This window comes from Balaenoptera musculus, chromosome 17 (genome assembly GCF_009873245.2).
Source record: "Balaenoptera musculus isolate JJ_BM4_2016_0621 chromosome 17, mBalMus1.pri.v3, whole genome shotgun sequence".
NCBI classification, from domain to species: domain Eukaryota; kingdom Metazoa; phylum Chordata; class Mammalia; order Artiodactyla; family Balaenopteridae; genus Balaenoptera; species Balaenoptera musculus.
In genome coordinates, this window is record NC_045801.1 from 14,635,191 (window position 1) to 14,658,594 (window position 23,404).

Here is a 23,404-nt window from a genome sequence, read left to right on the forward strand (position 1 = left end):
CTCAGTTTCCCCCGATGATATCATTTTACATTTCCGTGGTACATTTGTCCCAATTAAGAAAGCAACAGTGGCACATTATTACTAATTAAAATCCAGACTTTATTTGGATTTCACTCATTTTCTCTCTAACGTCCTTTTCCTGTTCCAGGATGCCACATTGCATTTAGGACTAAATCGTTTACAAAGTCTCCCAGTTCTAAAAACCAAGAGGCAGTAAGCCCTCATGGTTAAGGGCTCTGGATGAATGCTGTGCTGTGTGACTTTGGATAAATCCCTCACCCTCTCTGAACCTCAGTCTCTTTATCTATAAAAAGGGGATGAGGGCTTCCCTGGTGGCGCAGTGGTTGAGAATCTGTCTGCTAATGCAGGGGACACGGGTTCGAGCCCTGGTCTGGGAAGATCCCACATGCCGCAGAGCAACTAGGCCCGTGAGCCACAACTACTGAGCCTGCGCGTCTGGAGCCTGTGCTCCGCAACAAGAGAGGCCGCGATAGTGAGAGGCCCGCGCACCGCGATGAAGAGTGGCCCCCGCTTGCCGCAGCTAGAGAAAGCCCTCGCACAGAAACGAAGACCCAACACAGCCAAAAAAAAAATAAACAAACATGGGGTTAAAAATAAATAAATAAATAAAATAAAATACAACTTTAAAAAAAAAAAGGGGGGGGGGTGATGATACCAGTACTGCTCTATAGGGGTGCTGTGAGGTAATCATTCATTAATTCACGTGAAGCACTTAGCACAGCTCTTAGTACACCATGAGCGCTCTGTTGATAAGTCTCAGCAAGTAGAAATCATAGACTAAAACAAGGAGTAACCCAGCATATGGTACACTTCCTGGCAAAAAAATCTCCTAGCACAATGGCTGCTCCAAAAAGAAGATATCATGTTGCTGGTCTAGCACATCAAACCCAAAGTGTAAAGCACAGAACTGGAAAAGGCAAAGATCTGGAGTCAAACAGGCCCAGGTTAGAGTCCCATCCACCTGCTGCATGAACTTGGACACACTGTTCAGCCTCTAGGTCTCGGCATCCATATCTGCTAAATGGGAACAAATCATTCACTTCACAGGGTTGCTGAGAAGATAAAATGAGACGCGTGCTGTAAAGCATCTAGCAGGATTGAGGTGTGATATTTGTGAAAGGGACCATCTTTCTCTTTTCCTACCTTTTCTAGGAACCGTAAGTCATTGACTGCTACTGGGATCTTTAAAGAATCCACTGAAATCTCACTACCAACCCCTGGGAAGTTCCCAGGGGTTGGTAGTGAGATCCTACTCCTCTTTTTTTTTTTTTGGAGGGGAGCCAAAGTCATATTGAAAAGCCAGTTCCATAATCTTCATTGCTACAATGCCTTCTCTCCTCCAGAATGAAATTTTCATTCTAATTTCACGCTGCCTGTGCCTAGTTTTAAAAGGAAGCATAAAGCTATTCCGATGGTCCCTCTGACGAAGATTATTGTAGGGCCCGTTTTCACAGAATCAGTCTGTTTTCACAGAATAGCAGCTGAAGAGGCCGAAGAAGTCAAAGAGTATCACTCCTGTTTAAAGATGAGCAAATGAGAACCAGAGAGGCAGATCTGCTTGTTCAAGGTCAAATAGTGGAAGGGCTTCAGAGCTAGGAAGAGACCCCAGTCACAAGATTCCTGCTTCTGTGCTCTCGGCTCTCTGACTTGGAGGCCCATTAGGCTCTGAGCTGCTGGAGGACATCCCTCCATTTATCCATCCACACACGCACCCACCCACTCATCCATCCACGTACCCATTCACCCAACCACCCATCCTTCCACTCATCCACTCACCCACCCACTCATCCACCCACGTTGGCATTGGACACCTTCTTATGATAGGCACTGAGCTGAGTGCTGGGAGTCAAGGGTGACAAAGACGGTCACAAGTCCCCGACTTCATGGAGCTTTCTATTCACTGAGCTAGGACTGAGTCTTGGTCATCTGTTTCCCAAGGGTCTACCACAGTGCCTGGCACATGGTAGGTGAACAGTAAATGTTTTTTGAATAATGGATCTCTCATCTTCAGTAATGCTCCCACCTTTATAACTGACGTACTGAATTGTTGTGAAGATGTTGAGGGGACTAAAATCTCAGTATCTGTATTTGTCTTGAACCATCTTCTCCAGTCGTCATTCTTACCAGACGAATTTAAACAGCCGTGTGCAGACATAGCCACAACATTAGACAAGGAGTAAAAGACCTGAGTTTATGTCCCAGTCCTGAGCTGCTTACTTCTAAGTAGCTCCTGAAAGACATTCGAGCCTGTTTTCTCATCTATCAAATGGAGCAAATAATATTTGACTTGCCTATTTCACTTGGCTGCTGTGAATATAAAAGGAGAGAGAGAAGGAGAGGGAGAAGGAAAAGGGGAGAAAAAGAGTGAAAACTTCTAGAAAGTACAACATGAATAAACAGTCATTGAGATGTTACTTGAATGATTTATGTTGAGGGTACAAGAGAAAATAAAAGTGATCAGCTTTTTAACCAGTGCTCTGTACGCTGTCCTTCCAACCTTCTATGATGTAACTGGTTGTGATTGCCCCAGATTTGTTCCAACCTTGGAAGAGATTAAATTTATGGATCTGTGGCATCACGTGTCGTCCCAGCCAATCCTGACCCACATTTCTCTCCACTTCGTTCATGCAACGACAGTACAAAAAGGTGCTGTAACCTTAATTGCTTGCAAAGTATTTTGAAATCCTTAGATTAAAAAGCTCTGTGAAGTACAAAGTATTAGCCTTTTGTGTGCCCAAGGAGTTGTGCTGAGCCTCGCCTGGGTTCGTCAGGGCAGGGAGAAATTGCAGTGTATGTTCTGAGGACCCAGGAACTTTGCGGTTTAAGGGTCTTCTTCATGGAATGGCCCTAGATCCACTCCCAGCTCCCTAGTCTCTTAGCTACTCAGGCATCTGACCGTTCTTTGTGTTGCTTTGTGCTTTTTCCATTTCTTAAGTTCCTGGGTCACGAGGCCTGAGTTGCACTTACTTTGGTGTCATAGGTCTCTTTCCTGAGTGATCTCAGCCTAAGTCCTAGAAAAGGGCAATTGTGTCATCTGTAATTTCTGTATGCCTTTTCGTTTAAGCCCAGAGTGATGACTTAATCTTCATTCTAACTTTTACCATTAGAACTTAGAGTTAAAATTCTGTCCCATGGTGGTAACCCTTGGAGGAGGTGCCAGATAGGGACTGAAACGGGTAGGAGGGGGCTCCTGGGGTCCTGGCAGTGTTTTGTTTCCTTGCCCTGACTGTAGGTTAGGCCAGTTTGTTTGTTTTGTGAAGATTCAGAGCCGCACACTTCTACGTGCATTTTCCTATATATTTGTTACACTTACAATGCAAAGATTTTTTAAAAAATCACTCTGGATGCTAACTGACTTCATATAGAATAAATTCTGATGTGATAGTGAAGCTATACACCTAATCAAATCAAAATCCTTTCTTTCTCTGCCTTTGCAATTCAAAATAATGTTGCTTTCAGTTTTCCTTCCTTTAGTTCCATTTTCACACTTACGGGAAAAAGGGGAAAAAAGGAAGAGCCTCAATTAGCCATTTTCTTTTTTAAAGTACATTTTTTTTAATTAATTAATTAATTTATATTTATTTTTGACTGTGTTGGGTCTTCACTTCTGTGTGAGGGCTTTCTTTCTCTAGTTGTGGCAAGTGGGGGCCACTCTTCATCGCGGTGCGCGGGCCTCTATCGCGGCCTCTCTTGTTGCGGAGCACAGGCTCCAGACGCGCAGGCTCAGTAGTTGTGGCTCACGGGCCTAGTTGCTCCACGGCATGTGGGATCTTCCCAGACCAGGGCTCGAACCCGTGTCCCCTGCATTGGCAGGCGGATTCTCAACCACTGCGCCACCAGGGAAGCCCAATTAGCCATTTTAATTAAGTCTAATGGGGGAGGTAAGGGGGGAGGTTGGTTCTCAACAGAAGTCCTGTGATGCCTCCAAGGGATGTATGTGGACCTCTGAAATTACAACAAAATTCTGTTGGATACACATGTACATTTTTCTGAGAGGTGTCCGCAATTTTCATCATATTCTCAAGGGTCCCTGAACTAAAAAGGACCATAAGTCAGAGGGACTCTTACAACTCAAGACTTTTTTATGTATGCTCCTCTTGAAATGTTTCTCGACTCTAAATTCAACCCATAGCCCTCACCTACCTGATTCACCAAATTGGTTTCACCCATCAAAATGAATTTGCCCACTTCAATGGAAAAAGTGAATGGGTTCAGCTGTCAAAGGTCATACATAATAATCATCATCTGTTTACTTCTCCATCTCCTCCTCGAGATTCCAGGCCCTGATGCCAGAGACCTTTGCACCCTCAGCATGAAATTGCACTAGGCAATGGCGGATTGGACGCCAAAGAAAGTCACTGCACCTATTTACGAAACCAGATTTATTAAAATTTCTCTACAAGTCAGAAACAGCCGTCTCACATATATACACATGTACAGGAAGGATCTAGTGTTTCGAAGCCCCAGCCAGCCCAGAGTCCTTAGCCGGGTCATGTATCACAGATACAACATTCAAGCAACCACGAGAGCGTTAGTGGGACAGAGGCTTCTGTCCTCCCTCTTCTCCAAGTCCCATGATTCTGTCAAGGTAATATTGCCAATGATCATTCACATTTCACGTGGTCTTAGACACGCAGGTTATTCAGACAGACACAGACAACAGAACAAGCGTCAGAGCCAAAACAACAACAAAAAAAATCGGACATATGTATAAAAGGTACACTATATGTACAAAGTACACAGTACGTGAGGTATACACGGTATTCTCACAATGCATGTTAGTAGTTTGCCTAGGCGTAGCCCTTAAAAGTGACTGCCTGTTTTTGTGCCATTTCTCAAAATACAGTATGTTTGGTTTACCCGTTTAATCACCTGATTTCAGTACTGTCTGAGACATTTACTGATATTTCATCTGTACTTGTTTTTTTAATGCAAGTTGCAGTTTCTTTGTTAAGCTCTATCTTTTGTAGGTAGTGAGTTCCCATCTCTGGAAGCATTCAAACAGAGGTTGCAGACCCACCTGTGAAAGAAGCTGTGTGGTGGGGGGGCGGATTTCTGCATTGGGAGGTGGCAGAGAAACAAAAGAAGTTGGACCAGATGACTTTTAACGTCCCTTTCAAGTTTAAAGATTTGGGGCTTGCTATTTCATCCCAGATACTGATGATACAGATGTATTCATAAACCACACCACATCTGAAATATTAACCACCTGTCATGCAAAACTGCAGACCATACCCATGGGGGTGGTTAAAGTATAATTCTGGAAGTTAGTCTGAGAACCATCTAAGACTACCCAAAATTCACTTTCTCTGAAGCACAAAGATGTTTAACATTTGCTCTTGGGAGAGGGAGTGGAGAGCCTTCTTATCTTCTCCTCCTAGACAAAATGCTCCACCCTGAGATGGTCTTGGGGAAAAAAGTAAAGGATAAATGCTAACATATTTGAGGGGAACCAAGAAAGCTAATGGTTTCCAAGTGCTCAAATCCTTGTTAAAAGTCTCCAGTCTCTCTGTCTGAGCTCAGAGTTCTAAAATAGCCAGGAGTTTGAATCTTTTATGATACTTTTCCACAGTTAGCTGGTAAGTGCTTTTATAGTGAAGGGGTGGGAGAGCGCATTTCAAGGTCAGAAAGAAGGCATTAGTGCAAATGAGGTCTTGGCAGGGAATGGAGGAGAAATTCTGGGTTCATGGTTCAGGCAGGCTCCTAGGCCCTGGAAACAGTCTGCTCCGAAAAGATGAAGAAAGGGTGAGTGTTAAACCAAACCAGAAAAAAACAGCTTTCCGATCAGAGAAGCTAGGGTAGCAAAAGTCTGGCTACCAAAGACAAGTTCGAAGATGGCAGGTTTATTGGCCCAAATTATTTGTCACCCTGTTAAAAATATGGTTATCGCCCAAAATGCCATTGTGCGATTCATTTCCTCTCCCTTTAGAATGTTCATTTCACTTGATCACATGCTGTAGGATATCCATACTCCTTGCCACCTATAAAAGATGCGGAACCCCCAAATCTGACAGAGGGACAGTTGGCGAAGGTTCGTTAAGGGAAACAACTCTGCAGGGCAGCCAATCAGAGTGTATGCTGCTCTCCTCCATAGTCACTCATCAGGACAGATAAGAAAGAGGGCGCCATGTTGAATTCAGCAGCGACAGTCTTTATGCCATCACGTGTCTGGCTGGCCAGACGCCGAAAGGCCTGTCCATCTTTAGAAATGGAAATGCCATGTGTGAGAATTATGAGGTTTCTGAGGTTTGGGGATTAGCAGAAGAAGGAACTGATGTCACTGTCCTCCTGGTACTCTGGAACAATCTGGTCGGAAGTTCCTATTTCTGAGTCGACGTACCCAGGTTCCAAGACAGACTCGAACCAGGGATGGAGTAAGATCTCTGGAGCAGTGAGTCTTTCTGAAGGCTCCCGTCTCAGGAGGCTGCGAATGAGGCACCTGGCTTTGGGGGAAATGTGGTCAGGAATGCAGAACTGTCCACGTCGGATTTTGGAGAAAAGGGCACTGGGGTCTGAGTCATGGAAGGGGTAGCGTCCCACCAAAAGGGTGTAGAGCATCACCCCGAGGCTCCAAACATCCGCCGCCTTTCCGGAGTAGGTCCCTGTGGTGTTGAGGATCTCGGGGCTCACGTAGGCTGGGCAGCCATGTTTGTCTGACAAAGCATCATCTTCTCCCTTAATTATGTGTGTATCTTCTAGACTTTCCAGTCTGAGCTGGGTTCTATAGGAGAGAGGAAACAAGCCATTACTTCCAGATCAGCTACTATGAAAAACAAGGCGTTCCCAATAATAGCACCCACAAGTACTCATCGCAAAGGCCTGAGGAATGCTAGTTACCCCTTCATCCAGTTAGCAGTGCCTTGCATCACCCAGGAGGACTCAGGATTTCACAAACCAATACAAATTGCAATAAACATTAGCAAAGTATTGAGAGAGAGCCTGGGGTGGAGGGTATGATGCAAAGCCCCAAATACTATTCATTATGCTACAGCTTATAAGACATATCCTAATAGGGGTTACACAATTTACAAAGTTCACATTGCAGCAGTGGGAGCCTGTCTCAGGGGGATGCTGACATTTCTCCAAAAGCTATCAGGGGAGAGCAGTTTATCCTACTGCTTCAGGGAGAGCCTGGGCATCCTACAAGCCGATCTTATCTCTTATCATGCCACTGACTGCCAGGGTTACTTGGACCCATTGCTTGGCATTACAGAACACGGAGCCCAAGGTCACTGTTACTGCGCACAGGTTGTTAGCACTCCTGCTCACATGGATATATACACACAGAGGGAATTCTGTCCACCTGAGCCCAAACCATGATGGTCATGATGGGAAAAGTACAAGGAATGTTAATTACATTTACTGGGATGTTTAATTGCAAAGAATGCTTAGCCTGGACAGAGAGGACAAAGAAAAGCAGCTGGTGGATTTGAAAGATGCAGGAGCCCTAAAACGCCCACGTATGTGTGCACATGCACATACAAACACACACACACACACACCCCCTAGGATGGCACATCAACACCTGAGCTCATTTACTCAGGTAAGGGTTTATCTGTTCAGGTAACAACTAAGGTTTAAAACATCTTTAGTTAAGGCTCTCTGATGAAGCTGCAGGTGCCTCCTTGTTCAGATCCAGCCACTCAAGCCCCTTGGCTCCCCCAAAGCCCAGAGCCATGTGGGGAGTCTCCAATATCTGGCGGCCACTTATGCTCTTCCCAGCTTCTCTGAAATAGCCCTGTTTCAGTAAGTCACTCATTGCGAAGTTAGACGCAAACATTTGGTACAGGCTACTGGGTCAATTCCTTTTCCTCTCAAAGGTCTAGTTTCTTTTTGTTTTTTTTTTCTTCTTCTTCCTGCCTTCCTGTTCCCTGGAGTGTAGTATACATGTGCTAACTTCAGTATGTCCTCAGCCTGACCTCCCCCCCCACCCCCCCCACCCCCCCCCCACCCGTCGTTATGTAAAATACCCATTGGTTCTGTAAACGGAAAATATGACTCAACCCACACTGTCTGCCACTGATTGGCTGCTGTAGTACTAAAACCCTGCACCTGTGCTGGTTACACGACTAGCGTCAGCTTGCCATTGCTTAACCCTCGGGTTGCCAAACTCCACGCACATGACATTGGCCTGTGCAATGGCAGATTTCAACAGTAAGCAAGGAGGTGTGTAAGGTGTGTTTCAGAAAATACATCACCATATCAAAGGAGTGTGTTCCAGGAATTGGAAACTTCTTCACTGTCAACACTTTGCTTTTCTTTGCTAATCAGTATGATCCAATGACTCTTGCAAGGTCAGACACAAAGCCATGCTTTCTGGCAACTCAACCCTGTACTTTTTCATAGGATCTGAAGTTAAGGGTAAAAAAAGCACAGGTGGGGTGAGCCCTGCATGAATACCTACAACAAAGTAACACACACCCACCTGTGCAATTCTACAATGGTACTGCTTTTAATCTTTCCACAAGGGATGTGGCCCACCTCTTAAAATCAGGTAAGGTTTATCTCCTGTGGCTTCCTGAATTCTCAACTGAAACCTCAACTCTGAATCTTAATGTCACATTATTGTCTTATCGAGCTCATCTTGTTCTTTACGAAGTAAGCCATGATCTATATTTAGCAACCAATTCTAGCCAGCTTCCATTTCTCATTCAACTGTGGCTATCTTCTGAAGATGTATCCAAACAAGATGTCTAAACAGTCACCGGAGAATGGGGAGAAAATACTGGGGGCCAAGCCTGACACATAATAGGAGTGTGGTGTGAAGGAAAGGGATAGGTTTCTGCAAATACGACAGTCTGACCGGCTCTGTGATACTTACTAGGTACAATAAATAAATAAATAAACAGGGGGAAAAAAACAAGGAAAAAACCCCACTCGGTGTAAACAAGGATTTGAAGACATCCTCTAGGAATGGATGTTGTGAAGGGCAGATTGACATTTGTACCCCAGAAGAAATGACCTTTCTGACAACGATGGGGAATAAACCTGATCCTGGGGTGGAAGTGGGGAGGGCATCGTGTCCTCACGTGACATCCCATAGATGCACCAAGGTGTCCCCAGGCCACATCCACAAGGGTGCAGGATAACCAACTTTGGCCTCGGCTCCTCTGGAGAGAGGATTTCTAAAGACTAACTCTGGGACAACTGAGCCCTTGGTGTTGTTTTGAACCAACACCCTGCACCTAACTGCTCGACCTGCACCCTCGTTTTGGTGTCAAAAGGCACAGGAGGGGCTGTGGAGGCCGCTCACCTCTCCTCCGTGGAGAAGACAAATTTCCTAAGCTTTAGGTCCCCCAGCACGATGGCTGACCGGTGGCAGTGGGCAACGGCAGAGACGATCTGCTTGAAGAGCCGGGCAGCCTCCTCTTCCCGCAGCCTCTTCCGGCTGCGCACGTAGGAGTGCATGTCCCCAAAGTCCCTCTCAAAGAAGACATAGGCTTTGGTTTCCCCAAGGATCACTTCCACAATGCCAGTGATGTTCCTGTGTGAGGGCAGCTGGATGTAAGGCCGGATTCTGTCCTGGTAGTGTTTAATGGGAAACACCTGCAGAGAGAAGGGGACTCACTTAGGAGGCTAGAAAAGCAGAGGCCGCCTCCCAGATCCTGGGCTGGGCTGCAGTTCTCAATCTTTGGGCTTTGGATGAAAGTAAGGCTCCGTTCATTTACCCCAACCTCCTGCAACCCCTGTTAGTTCTGCAACCCCACCTTATGCAGCCTGGGCTACTCCTAACACCCAAAAGCAGTAGCATCTAGGGCTAGCAAATCTCCAAAGAGCGACCATATGGATGGTTTGAAAGAAGTCTTCTATGTATGGCCTTCCGGCTCCAGAGAGCTAAGCTCCTAAGTCCCCACCCTCTGTGGCCCTTTCTCGTTGGCAGGTAATGCTGTGCAAAGTGGCTGATAGAGGTCCCCCTGGGATCTCCAGGAGCAGCCCCTGGAAATGCATGACCTCCTGCAGACCAGAGAGAGCACAGGACATGGTGACTCTGCAGCCTCCAAGTGGAAGAACATACAGCTGGAGACCGTACAGCTCTGTCATTACTCAGAAGGAACAGATGACTCCAAGAGCAAGACTGTCAACACAGCCCTAAGCAACCTGCCTAGGCTGACTCAGGTATAAGCAGTCTTGAGTTAAAATTCCCACAGGAGGGATACGGGATCCTCTCCGGGGGGGGGGGGGGAGTTCATTTGTTTATTTATCTCCCCCCCCCACCAACTCCCATCCCCACTGTCACTCAGGACATGGGTAGCATCTTCTCTAAGAAGCTGGCTGGTCTCTTTAAGGGCCTTTTGTTTAGTCCGGTTACTCATATCCTAGACTCAACTGGAAACGGTGACACACGGGCTGTCACCATCTGGATTCAGCTATTATCTGCTCGGAGGAACTGGAAGGGGTTGCACAATGACCAGACTCACCCCACCTCTGACGCTGGGTTGCTCTGGCACCAGCTCGAAAAACCTTTCCGCTGCCCCCTCCTCCCACCCCAGCCCACATTCACACTCTCGGAGCTCTGCTCCCCAGCCACCCCGAAGAAAAGATTTTTTCCCCCCTTTACACTGGGCTTGATCACACATGTGAAGTTTCGTTCGGGTCGGACAGTAGGTGGCAGCAGCGAGCCCAGGGAAGGGAAGCTCGGGGGGTCAGGTGAGTTGCGGAGAACCAAAGAGCGACTTAAACTGAGGGGTGACCCTATCTTTCGGGTGAAAACGAGCAGCCCGGAGGGTTCTCAGGGATGTCTGAGGCCCGGGTGTCCAGCTCGCAAAGGGTGCATGGCCTGTGGGAATGTTCTGCGTCTATGGGCGCTGGAGGAGAGCGCGGAGGATCCTGTTTCCACGAGTTGTACCCCCTCCTGGATGGAGCCCCTTATGTTCAAAGGAAAATCGCGGGCCGGAAAAGCAAGACATGAATGGAAGCGAGGGTTCCTAGTCGGTGTGGGCTTTCCAACATTTCTATTCCGGCCAAATCCCCCCGCCCTCGCTGGAAGACCCTCTCAGACTACTCTCTGGGGAGGACAGGGTTCCGGTTCCAGCGCGGGTTCCAGCCGGAATCCCCAAGACCGGAGCCCAACACGGACTTCCCGCCCCCTTACCACCCACGGCTGAGCCTCGCAGCCCCAGCAAGAGAGTTGCCAGCTGCTCCAAGCTCCAAGGAGGCACCCACAGCAGGGCGCCCTTCCAGAACGAGGGGCGGGGGAAGCGAGGAGAATGGGAAAAGGGGAATGGCATGGCCCTGGAATCCATTTCAATTCCACAACTTATGTGGAACGCCTCGCACTATAAACTAGGCGCTAAGGAAATAATATAGATGTAAAGCAACTGAGCACCACACTTCCTCTCGACCGCCAAGCCCCCACTATACCACTCCATCCGAACCCCTCAATCCCCAATAGGGTGACCCTGGTCAAATGCTGCCTTACCGGGCTCAAACCCCCTTATCCGCCTTGCCCCAAGCCCAAGCCCTGATGGCACCTTCGGCCCCCGGGCGACGGCGGGCGAGACCCCAAACACCTTTGCCTGCCACCGTGTCCCCTCACCCCGCGACCCCCGCCAGGTCCCGGCCCCCTGAGTGCCTACCTTGCAGCGCAGCTCGCGGCCGGTGTGGAGGCACAGCGCCCGGGACACATGCTCGCGCTCGGCCAGGGGCAGCAGCAGGTAGTCGGCGATGCGGCTGGGCCCCGGCGCGCTCCCGGAGCCGCCGCCAGCCCCCGGAGCGGCGGGCGGAGGCTGCGGGCTGCAGGGAGAGCCAGGAGGGCTGAGGTAGTCCGGGGGGCTAGAGCACTCGGAGAGACGTGGGCACTTGGCCGCCACGGCCGCCGCGTCGTCCGCGTCCAGCAGGCGTTTGGCTGGGGCGCCCCGGCCGACCGGGAGCAGCAAGGCCGGAGCGCGGGGCTGCGAGACACCGCTCATGGCAGAGCGCACGGGACCGACCCGCATCCCGTCCCCGGCCGGGGCGGCCCCGGCTTTGTACGTCCTCGAATCGGCGCGGTAAGGCGCAGTGGGGTCGGCGCCGGCGCCGCGACTTACTCCAGCCCGCGGGATGGAGGTTGCAGACGGAGCTTGGTTCTGCCCCCACGGGGGGCAAAGCTGGAGCCGCTCCCGGGCGCTCGCGGTACACGCGAGGACCACGGTGGCCGCGCGTCCGGGGCAAGGAGGTCGGTTCGGGTCCCCGGATCCCCGTGGGTACCGGCTCGGGGCGCCTCGCTATTGTTGTAGAGGCTGCCGACAGTCGGGGAAGCAGAGGCGGCGGCGGCCTCCGAGGTCCGGAGCAGCGAGAACAGGATTCCGCAGGCTCGGCGGAGCCACGGAGCAAATGCACTTCCCGAAGCAAGCAGTGTCGGAGCGAAAGCCGGACCAACTTTTCCGCGGCGCTCGGGATCCTACGCGCTCCGGGCTCCCGGCGTGAGTGTGCGCGAGACAGACGCGCTCGGAGAGGGTGACTGAGTGTGAGTGAGTGAGTGTGTGCGCCGCACCGATCCCGGCCAGTGCACTCCTCCTTCTCCTTTTCCTCCACCTCCTCCGCCTCCCGGTGACTCACGCTGTATACACATACACTCACAGGCCGGGCTGTGTAAACAGTTGGGAAGCCGGGTTGTGCAATGAGGTGGCTGCGACGACTCAGGCCGTGCCGCCGGGCGAGCAGTCACCGGAGCGGAGGGGAGGTGGAGCTGGGTCGGCGGAGGCGACGGGGGTGGCCCGACGGCTGGGGATGCTTCGGGCTGAGCGCGCTCCGGCGCAGGTGGCGTGTCCTGAGCCCGCTGGGGCGCGCGCACACGCCCCCCGGGATGGTCTAGGCGGGAGGAGGCGCGCGCCCTCCCGCAGGCCGCGGGCTCAGCGCGAGAAGCCGGAGGAGGGGGCGGAGGAAAAGTTCCCGTGACGTCAGGGTCCCGGGGAAGTGGGCGGGAGGGGAGGGGCCGTGGGGGGCGAAGCGACCGTTGATTGGTGCGCGCTCCCCATTCACACCGAGCACAATGGACTGCGGGCGCGCGCACCAGGGCTCTCAGCACCCGCCGCTCGCTGCAGCCGCGGGGTGACACCTTTTGCCCCGGGGATCCCCCCAATGCCCCGCGCCTTGGGACCTCCGGTTGGAGCCGTGGGCGTCGCCGAGGCCCGGCGGTAGTCGGAGGAAGGGAGGAGAGAGAAGGTGATGAATTCCAGAATCACTCATTCACCCCCACGCGGTGGTTCCGGGGAAGACCTGCGCGTGGTAGTGGATGTGGCTTTTTTTTTTCCTTTTCCCGCCCCCTCCCAGCTCTAATCCCCAGCGTCTGTTCGCTTCCACAAATAGAACCTTCTGTTGGATGAAATAAGAGCAAACACTGGGCCTTCTGCGCTGCCTCCACCTCCACGCCCCTCCCGCGCCTGCCGCCCGCCCGGATTGCACGGAAATAGCTCCTCCGGGCTCCCGGGCCGCCCCTTCGCGGTGACTCGCAGAAAGAGCTTCCTGAGCCGGGGCCGGTGGGAAACAAAGGATGTGGGGAGAGGGCGGAAGGGGCCCACGTGGCCGTCGCCGAATTCCTGTCCTCTCCCCAGACTCCACACGCGCAGCAGGGTCTAGGACGCCGGGGCCAGCCCGGTTCCGTGGTGGCCGGGTAGCGGAGTGTAAGTCATTCTGGCCACCGACAGAGGTGCTGCCTACACCCGGGCAACCCTGCCAGGGCGTGTGCATGCACTCGTGCAGCGTGATTTGGGTGAGCTCGAGATGTGTGTCAGACCCTGCACAAAGGTCCGTGAAAAAACAACCTAGAATCTGTCGGTTTTCTTACTTTCGAGAACCAGGTCAATTTGGAGTCCCTGGACACCCAACATAGATAACTGTTATCAGACAGTCCCTTCTGTACTTCTGCTAAATACTTCATTTTCTAAAACCAGGTCGAGCCCCAAGGATAAATCCTTTTCCATATCAAATCTCCATTCGTTCAACAAATACTAATGAAGCATCTGCTAAACTAGACGCTAGGGATGAGAAGATGAAAACTCGTAATAATAGCTAACATTAATTGAGGTCTGTAAGGTGCACTTACACACACTGCAGTTTTACAGCCACCCAGTGGGGTTATTTTTTGCCATTTTTCACACAGAGGAAGCCTGCAAATATTAAGTTACTTGCTGTGGTCAAATAGCTACTGAATGCACTCAAGCTCTTCAGCATTTGTGGGAACTCAGGGGAGGTTACAATTTGTACAGAGAAAAGAGGAGTTAGGGAGGATTCCCCCCAGAAGGCATTTGACCTGGGGGGATGTGTGGGATTGTAAACGAGTTGCTGGGGGGGGGGGCGGGGGAGGGTTGGGGGAGAGGGCAGGGATGTGGGGAAGGGTAGGGTCAGCTTAAAGAGGCCAGGGTGGCTGCAAGGCTGGAGCGGAGCTGAGCCTGCACGTGTCATTGGGGAAAATGTGAAAAGCTCCAATGCCTGCCTGCTGAGAAGGCTGCACTTAATCCCGTAACCAGGCGAGAGCCCACCAGAGGTTTTCCTTCTTTCAAGTTCATTTTGTGCTTTTTATTTAAGATCCATTGAGCTGCCAGCTGGGCATCAGCACTTGGATGGCAAACTCAGCATGGGCCACCAGCATCTTCCTCCAAGGTGTGCACCTCCCTCACTGCCTCTTCTGAGAGAAAGTCATCACCACCACCCATCCCCAGGGCCAGAATCTCTGGCAGTCATTTCCCCTTGAATCCACCCTTTTCCTATCCCCCACTCAGTTGTCACTGGGTCCATCCTAGACCTGCTAGCTCTCACAGCCACCCCCTGCCGTCCCCTCCTCAGCTTCCTGGAACTGCCCCTTGCAGACTATTTCTCATGCTCCCTTGCCCACTGGCTTACAGCCCATTTTGCCCAGAGGGAGGCCCTGGAGGGAGATGGGAGGGTGCTGCTTTGGGCACTGGCTGCACCTCCTCTGTGGCCCAGGCCCCACTAGCCAGCCCCTCTGTGTAGCTGTTGCCATGTGCTGCGGGATCTCCCTACAGGAATGAAGGATTTATCCACCCATACCCACCCACCCTCCACCCCGGGGCTGCTAGGAGCGCCTTTTGGGAGTTTTGGAAACTGCCTCAACTGAGAAGGGCTACCTTGCCCCAAGTTCACACTCCCTTCCCAGGAGGTCCACATCCAATGACAGGTGATTGTGAAGTCCAGCCTCCTCGCCCGAACTTGAGCCAACTCTGAAGGGCAACCCAGCTTCAGCCCGCCCATTTAGGGTCAACTGAGTTCTTCCTTGAGATTGCCTCCAGCCCAGCTCTTCTCTCCACCCAGTCCTATTCCTTCCCTCCCCTTCCACAGGCACTCCCTGATAAACCTCCTGCATGCTAATCTCCATCTCGAGTTGGCTTCCTGGGGGACCCAACCAAGGCACCGCCTCCCTCTTCCTGGCCCTAGGTTGCTCTAGGCACTCTGGCTTCTGGGATCAAGTGACACAACTTTCATCCCTCCTGCCCTAGGGTGGAAGCAGCTTCACAATGTTGATAACCTCTGGGTGTTGTTTTGTTCTATGTTTGTTTCTGCTCTTCCAATACCTTCATAACTAGTTCCTCGCTTTAATTTTTTTCCACTGAACTTCCTGGCCTGGGTTCCATTTTCCTGACTGATACAAGCCCTGTACCTTTCCCATGTCAATCCACTCTTCTCTACTCTCATGATCTTAGTTCAGAACCTTCTCCTGGCTTTCTGCAGTAAGCTGCTAACTGGATCACTCATTCACCCTTTCAACATACAAGGGCACCTACTCTGCCAGTGCACCTACTAGGTGCTGGAGATATAATGGTGCACAAAACAAAATGTATCCTTGAGCTCTTTAATCCATTCCCCACTATCAGAGTACTTTTTCTAAAATTTAAATTTGATCACATCAGGCCCTGGCCTAAAAACCTGGCAGGGACCCTCAGATGATAAAATCCAAACACCCTCTTTCCTGGCCCTACTTCCCATTCCAGTCTCACCTTTCTTGTCTCCTCGCTAGCAACATACCCATGCCAGCTCCTGGTAGGGCCCTAAACAGATCTTGCTAATTCATACCTCTGCATTTTTGCCTGTGCTCTTTCCTCCCGCTGGAATTCCCTCCCCTCCCACTGCCAAGCTGATGAACTCCTATTCATCCTTCAAAACCCCACACAGATTTCCCCTGCACAGCAGTCAAATTTAAATGTCCTGCCAAGTGCTGTTGAGTCCTCCATCTAGCTTTTTCTCATGGCACTGTCCACTCAGCTGTGTTCCAGAGGGCAGAGGCCATTTCTTATTCAGCCGTGTGTCTCCAGTCCCCAGCCCAGTGTCTGTTATACAGGAGGGGCTTAGTAAGTGACAACCAAACAAATGTACTCAAGGGCAGAGGGTCACCCACAGGGATGGCCTGAGATGAGAGACAGGGATGGAGAACAGGCATTTGGGCCAAGACAGGGGACTGGAGAATAGGGCACAGATTTCAGAGTTGAATGTCTAGCCCTGGAAGGCAACAGGATATGGAAAAAGAAAGGGCTGAAGCTTTGGGGGCCTCCAGCCTGCATGCCTGGGAGGACAGACATGTACTCTTGACAGGTCCTGAGATCAAGTCAGCCAAGGGGACAAGTGAGCTAAAAATTTCCTGACTTCATTGCTGGGGCTTTCCCTGCTGGCAAAGTCTGGACTGAACTTCCATCAGACTTTTCAGATACTTACTTGAGGAAGTCAGTTACTCTTTATAGGCCTCAGTTGCCTCACCTGTGAAATGGGCATAACAAAGGCCTGTTTTTCCTCCCCTGCAAGATTCTTATGGGAACAAATAGCTATAAACTATTTGTCCTTATGAGTTATCTACCCATACACAAATATGATTATCAAATATGGGCATGCCTTGATTTTGAACTAAGTTCACTTAGTCAACAAATATTCATTATCGGCTTACCATATGCTGGAGTTGGAAAAGGCCTTTACCATGAAAATCCAAATTGACAAATACAAATATATAAGTAAATAGGATGTGAATTAGATAGTAATTCTTCCTGTGTTAAAAGGGTTCTTTGCTTTATAAAAGGGTCTACCACGTGATGCCATTTAGCAGGCTCCTTTGGCACATTTATGGTGTGGTTTGGTAAAAATATAGGAAACTTGAAAGCAAGAATCACAGTTGGTTGTGCGTGTGTGTGTATGTGTGTGTCCCCTTTGTAGCCTCAGCACAATGCTGAGCTGACACCGGATGCTCACTGGATGACATGTTGAACTGGGGAAAAAATTGATTTACCTCCAACGTCTCAGGAAAGCACATATTACATAATGTGGGGAAAGCTGTATTGATTTTTTGGGGACAAAGTTGGGCTACTGATGAGCTCAGGCTTGATTCATTTTCATTCATGCCCAGGTAGGTGCCTGGCAGCGCCATTAGGAAGGTTCTGAACATCCTACCCATTCCAAAATTATTGGGACATATTTAAGAAAAACAATATTAGTGTTTACGATAAGGTTCCAAAAACTGGAAAAGAGATGAACATTTACTGAGTTCCTCCCATATGGTAGAACCTTGTCTATTTTCTTGTTTAACGTTCAAAATTATCTCATAAACTAGTTATTACCACCATTTTACAGATTCACAAGAAGGCTCAGAGAAGTCGATTAGCTTGTCTAAGATCACGCAGCTGGAAGGTGGCCCGTTAGAATCGGAACCCTGATCCAGCTGACCTCAAGTCCGGCTCTTTTTGCTTTATATACCACCCAGTCTCCCAATGAAGAGAAAGTTTATCCATATATTTCTCCTCCTGTATCTTTTTTTTTTTAGTTCAGTAAAAATCTTTATCTTTTAAGAACTTACCCTTCCCCCACCAAACATTCACATACACAGATAGAAAATTAACATTCATAGAGCCTCAAATCTGACCTTAACATGATGATTTCATATTACTTCTGTTTTTTTAATTTTCTTTTTTTTAACTATTAATCTTAAGAGCACAGGAAGCCTTAGGTCTTCCAGGCCTCCCCCTAACATCTGTGGGGGGCTGGACGGAAGTGAAAATGAGAGTCTGTGACCTGATGCCCCTTCTCTCCCCCCCACCCCAGCTCCTGCCTTCCCCCTGTAAGGTCTCCAGGGCACACCTTGGCCATGCCAACATCTACATCCATGGTGCTGCCCTTGGCCCTTCCTTGACCACCCACAGTCCTAGAGGTGCCCACAGCAGGTCACGTTGGGAAAATAGACCCAGGAAAGAACTCTTGGACTCTTGGACCCTAGAAGCATGTTCTGGGCATTGGGGCAGAGGATTCCCCAGTCCTGGGTACCTGGAATTTGGTCTAGGCCAGCAGGTACAGGCTCTATGTAGGCACACCCCCTGGCCATCTGGGGACAGATGCAGTGGGCAGAGGGCCAGGTCAGGGCTGGATCGCCCAGGTCTAAGAGAGAGGCACTGGTCCCCATGACGGATTCCTGGGAGCTCCACCAAGACCTTCTCTCCCACCTCCTCATATGCTCATTTCTGCCTTTTGCCTTTAAAATGCTCTTCCAGTGACCTGATCCGTAATTAGCATAATCCCTGCCCTTCCGGAATGAGCCTTAGTGGAAAAGGCAGAGTAAACAGAAATATAAACAAATGGCTGCAGTCTATTGCCTAGAAGGCAGAGAATAATTTGGCAGGGAGAGGAAGGAAGGATCAGGGCAGACTTCACAGAACAGGTGGCCTTGGAACACCATGGACGATCTATTACTTATCTCCACGGATGGCGTGTCCAGGGTTTACATGCACTTGTCAGGGTGGCTGGACCGGAAGCCTCTCGGGGACAGCGGCTGGAAGTTTCCTGGATCCAGGGGCGAGCACAACTCCACAGCCGCCTTAGATGACGTGGTGGAACAGCCCTCACTTTCTTCAGAGTTATTTGCTGCACCTTTCGTCTGTGAGTTGTCCCTGCCCACTGGCTCTTGGTTCATTTTTGCTTTAATTCTTCCAGCACATGGACAATGGCTAACCCTCTCTACCACTTGGCTGGGGAATCACCTCCCTCCCCCGGCCCAGCCCTTCACTGCTGACCTGGTGAGTCACTTGCCCTCACCAAGATCACCTGTAGGCTGGGAAGGGGTTGGGGGACAGACACAAGGCAGCATGTTGTCCTAATACAGGTGAAAACACTTTGTCAACGATTAAGCTTTGTGCACATGTAAGGCATTCATTGTATTGCCTGTGGAAAGGGCATAGGTCTTCGTGTCAGAAAAGACCTGGGTTCAAGGCCTGGCTTTGCCGTTAGCTCACAGTGTGAATTTGGACAGGTCACTTCCCCAGTTTGGGCCTCACTTTTCTCCTTTTTTGCACGAAGATGTTAAACGGGTGGTTCTTGGGCTGGGTTCCTTGGAACCCTGGGCTTCATGGCGGTACCTTAAGAAGAGAGTGGGAGGACTTCCCTGGTGGCGCAGTGGTTAAGAATCCGCCTGCCAATGCAGGGGACACAGGTTCGAGCCCTGGTCCGGGAAGATGCCACATGCTGCCGAGCAACTAAGCCCGTGCACCACAACTACTGAGCCTGCACTCTAGAGCCCGCGAGCCACAACTACTGAAGCCTGTGTGCCTAGAGCCCATGCTCCGCAACAAGAGAAGCCACTGCAATGAGAAGCCCGCGCACCGCAACGAAGAGTAGTCCCCACTCGCCGCAACTAGAGAAAGCCGGCACGCAGCAATGAAGACCCAACACAGCCAAAAATAAATAAGCAAATAAATAAATAAATAAATTTATTCTAATAAAAAGAGGAGAGCGGGAAGCTGATGTGGGATTCTGGGCTGCCCATTCCAGTTTCCATCACATGTTCCATGTCATGCTGCTTCTGTAAGATCATGTTTGAGAAAAGGCTTCCACTGCTTTGGAGAAAAAGAGTGTGAAAACCAGTGGCCTTTGTATCTCTGAGGCCCCATCTCTGCTACTGATTCTTTTATTTCATGTCAAGGGTTACAAATCAGAAGCCCAGAGGCCAGATCCAATCTGCAGCATGTTTTGTAGGTCGTTGCAGTGATGATGCACCGTCTAGTTTACCACAGTTCCCACTGTTCCTTATTGTCTAACACTTGCCACCTCACATATACATTAGCAGCATGGCCCTTGGAGCTCTTTGAGCTTGCATCCTCAGAAGTGCTCCCTTGAGATCCTCTTTTCCCAAGAGACGCTCCAGATGGCAAAAAAGAGAAGGGTCCATAGCCTGGAAACAGATGTTCCCCACCAGAGGGACTGGGGTAGTCTAGGTATAAGGGGTGCCCCTCTTTCCTCCTGTCTGCCCAGCCCAGAAGACCACTGTGATAGTTATAAAAACATAGTTGCAACTTCTTTGCCACTTTTTTCATTGAGAGTCAGAGTCTCTCGAATCTGGACAGGCTCAGGACTGCTTTGACCAATCAGGTACAATGAAAGTGCCACTCTGAGGCTTCCAAGGTTGGGTCACAAAAGTCCATGCAGCTTCTGTCTTGTTCTGCAGGACACTTGCAGTTGGAACCCTGTGTGGCTAGGTAAGAAGTCCGTCTACCCTGAGAACACTGTGCTGGAGACGCCACAGGTAGATCCTCCAGAAGAAAGACCCAGCTGAGACTGTCCTGCAGCTATCCCAGCCCAGGCGCCAGACAGGTGAGTAAGGAAGCCGTACTAGGAGTAAATCCTCCAGCCTCAGCTACCTGCTTCTTCCCAGCTGAGGCCCCAGGCATCACAGCGCAGACAAGAGCCATCCTTACCTTGCCCTTTCTGAATTCCTGACCCACAGAATCATTTACCCCCTAAGTTTTAGGGTGATTTGTTACACAGCAATGGATGACCAGTATACCATTCTGAATCTGTTCTGGATAAATTAGGAGGTCTGACAGGCAGGGCCTCACCAGCCCATAGGACACCTTTAGATGCTGACTAGAAAAGGGAGCTCCCTCCTCCGGATGGTCACAACCCCACACCTGGCAGAGGGCTTGGCCAGCAGAGTGCAGGCTGGATTTCACAACCAGGTGGCCCTACTGCCTAGAGACACTTTCTTCTCTTCTGCTGGGATCAGCATGGCTGAGCTGACAGGAAGGAAGGCATTTTCTCAAAACTCAGATAATTGCCCCATGAGCTCCTTGAGCATCTCCCAGGATTTGGGGAGGCCCCTAGTAAGGCCTCAGACCTTGCTAGCGCTGCCTCACAGTGAGTCATCTTGACATATAAAGCATTCATCAAACACACACACACACACACACACACACACACACACACATATCCTACGGGCTTCTTTTTCCCTTTTCTCATTAAAAAAACTCCACCCTACCGTGATCTGATCTGAGATCTTCAGGCTATTTTGAAGTAATTCATCTTGCCTCTTCAAACATACCATTTTCCCTCACTCAACTTGAATGAGGCCCTGGTGGCAGCCAGCCAAGCCCATCTACCTTCATTCTCAAAGGAAGCCTGGCCCCGTGTGCAGGACTGTTTGGTTTCTGGGATTTCCATTTAAAAAACTCGAGGCCTGTGGCTCTTCTGCAGTATTCCTGAGGAAGGCTGCAGGCAAGAACTGAAGGGCGGAGGGGGCTGGGGCAGATCACGTGGGGTCACGGGAATTGCAGGGGGTGGGAGGGCCATCTCAGCAGTGTGGCAGAGAGGCCTGCCAGCTCCCTGCCATGGCTCTGGCCTCCCGGCTCCCAGCATGGAGGTCTTTTCCCCTTCGGTCTAACTGGCAGCTGCAAATTCAGTAGGGGCAGATGTCAAGGGGTTTGCAGACTTTATAACTCACCTTATGCAAACCTGGTGGACAAAAGTCTGGCTTTCTGAGAAAGACTGCAGAGGGGTAGTCGTCCACATAGCCTGTGGGTTCAGGCCACCTCCTTCCCTGGGAGACTGTCCAGTCAAAGATGATTTGCCTTTATTGGGGAAGAAGACCCACCTCTGCTGGATACCCACTCTATGTGCTTTGCATATGTTATGTCGTTTATCCTCACAACAGCCCTACAGATTGATATGATCATCTTCACTTGTCAGCTGTGGAAAGAGAGGCCCAGAGAGGCTAAGTAACTTGCTTAAAGTCACAGCTAGAAAGATTGAGAGCCAGAGTTCAAACCCAAGGTTGGACCATCTCCAGGCACTTGTCCTTCCCTTTTTCCTCTGCTCCATTCCCTGATCTCTCTCTCTCTCTCTCTCTTTCTCTCTCACCCTCCCTCCCTCCCTCACAGCCTCTCTCTCTCCATTTCTCTTGAGGAAACCACAGAGTAAGTGCCTCTGCTTAACGTATGGGTATGGGGTGAGACTACACATAGCTCCACCTGTGGGCTTGAGGGAGGGCTTACCTAGTGCATGTAAAACACAATTCAACTTATCAAAACTTGTTTCAAGACCTTTGGAGAATATTCCTATTTTGTATATTGGGGTGAACCTGGGCTGGGGCTCGGGAAGGGATCTTTGTCCTTGGCCAAAGTCAGCCTTCAATGGGCCCATACTTACCAGGCTCCTCCTGTGCACTAGGCATCATGATGGACACCAGTAGTGGAGGGCAGCCCTGTCCTCGGTGAGCTCCCAGTGGAATGGGAAGGAAGTCAGTGGCACGGAGCACTGTGGTCTGAGCAAAACGAAATAGATAATAGAAGAGGGACACACAGGAAGGAGAGATTGGTTCTGCCAGAAGGCTCCTCATGGGCCAGGCTCTGGAACCTGACATTGTCCTTGTAGAGTCTGGATACACGTCAGAAGCAGATTCACTTGAACCGGGTTCTGTGAACTTGACACATAGTGAGAACTACATTGATAAAGGCAGGCATCCGGCAGAGCAGGATGTACGCATCAGCAGATCAATGAAAGCATTCCCTTTGCCTGGACAAGCCGCCCACAGGAAGCCACATTATCGGAAAGTTACTTGCACAAATGGAATCCACAAAGGGGACTTGGCAGTATTAAGAAGTCTATGTCAGCCAGGGTAGCTCGAAGCCATCTCTGACCCTAAAGGGAAAGAAAGTCTTCCGCAGGAAACATTTGCCATCAAGTTTGCTCTGGCAAAACTCTCTCCACCTTAGAATAAAGATGATGTATTAGTTAATGCAAAGCTCTACTGCTTTACCAAAGATAGCCAGAAAGAAGCTGTGTGAAGACTACAGAGACTGTTTCTCTCCCCTGTAACTTTCCGAGGTGACCATTACTGATGGACAGATTTTTAGGGACCTAGGTTCCCTCCATGCTGGGGCTCTAGCACATCATCCACATGGTCAAGGCCAGGTCTCAACCACATCAGGTCCTCTCTGGCTAGGGGGGAGGAGCGGTGAAGGAGGCCCACCCACTACAGCCTGGAGAGGGCACATGTGCCCTGCGTTCATATTCACATTCCATTGGTGAGAACTTGGTCACATGGTCCCACCCAACTCCAAGCTGAGAAATGACATGTGTCCTGCCATGAGCCCAGGAAGATGGAGAGAGTAGGTGTAGGTGGACCCCTATCTCTGCTTCAAATGGCAGT

General features: G+C 50.2%; 1 protein-coding gene across 1 annotated transcript; it reads right to left on the minus strand.

Annotated features, from left to right (window-relative positions):
* Positions 1-4,384: 4,384 nt before the first annotated feature.
* TRIB1 (tribbles pseudokinase 1) lies at positions 4,385-12,461 on the minus strand. Its single transcript, XM_036830595.1, has 3 exons — positions 11,598-12,461; positions 9,275-9,567; positions 4,385-6,742 (listed from the first exon to the last, which is right to left on the minus strand). The coding sequence occupies exons 1-3, from the start codon at positions 11,955-11,957 to the stop codon at positions 6,277-6,279; spliced, it is 1,119 nt and encodes a 372-aa protein (XP_036686490.1). The 5' UTR covers positions 11,958-12,461; the 3' UTR covers positions 4,385-6,276.
* Between the last annotated feature and the right edge of the window lie 10,943 nt (positions 12,462-23,404).

Excerpts from the sequence above, each read along its gene's own strand:
- TRIB1 (XM_036830595.1), bottom strand. The coding sequence starts at position 11,957 with ATGCGGGTCGGTCCCGTGCGCTCTGCCATGAGCGGTGTCTCGCAGCCC. Across the intron at positions 9,568-11,597 it reads GCCGCGAGCTGCGCTGCAAG|GTGTTTCCCATTAAACACTA; the intron begins GTAGGCACTCAG and ends TTCTCTCTGCAG. Across the intron at positions 6,743-9,274 it reads GTCTTCTCCACGGAGGAGAG|AACCCAGCTCAGACTGGAAA; the intron begins GTGAGCGGCCTC and ends TCTCTCCTATAG.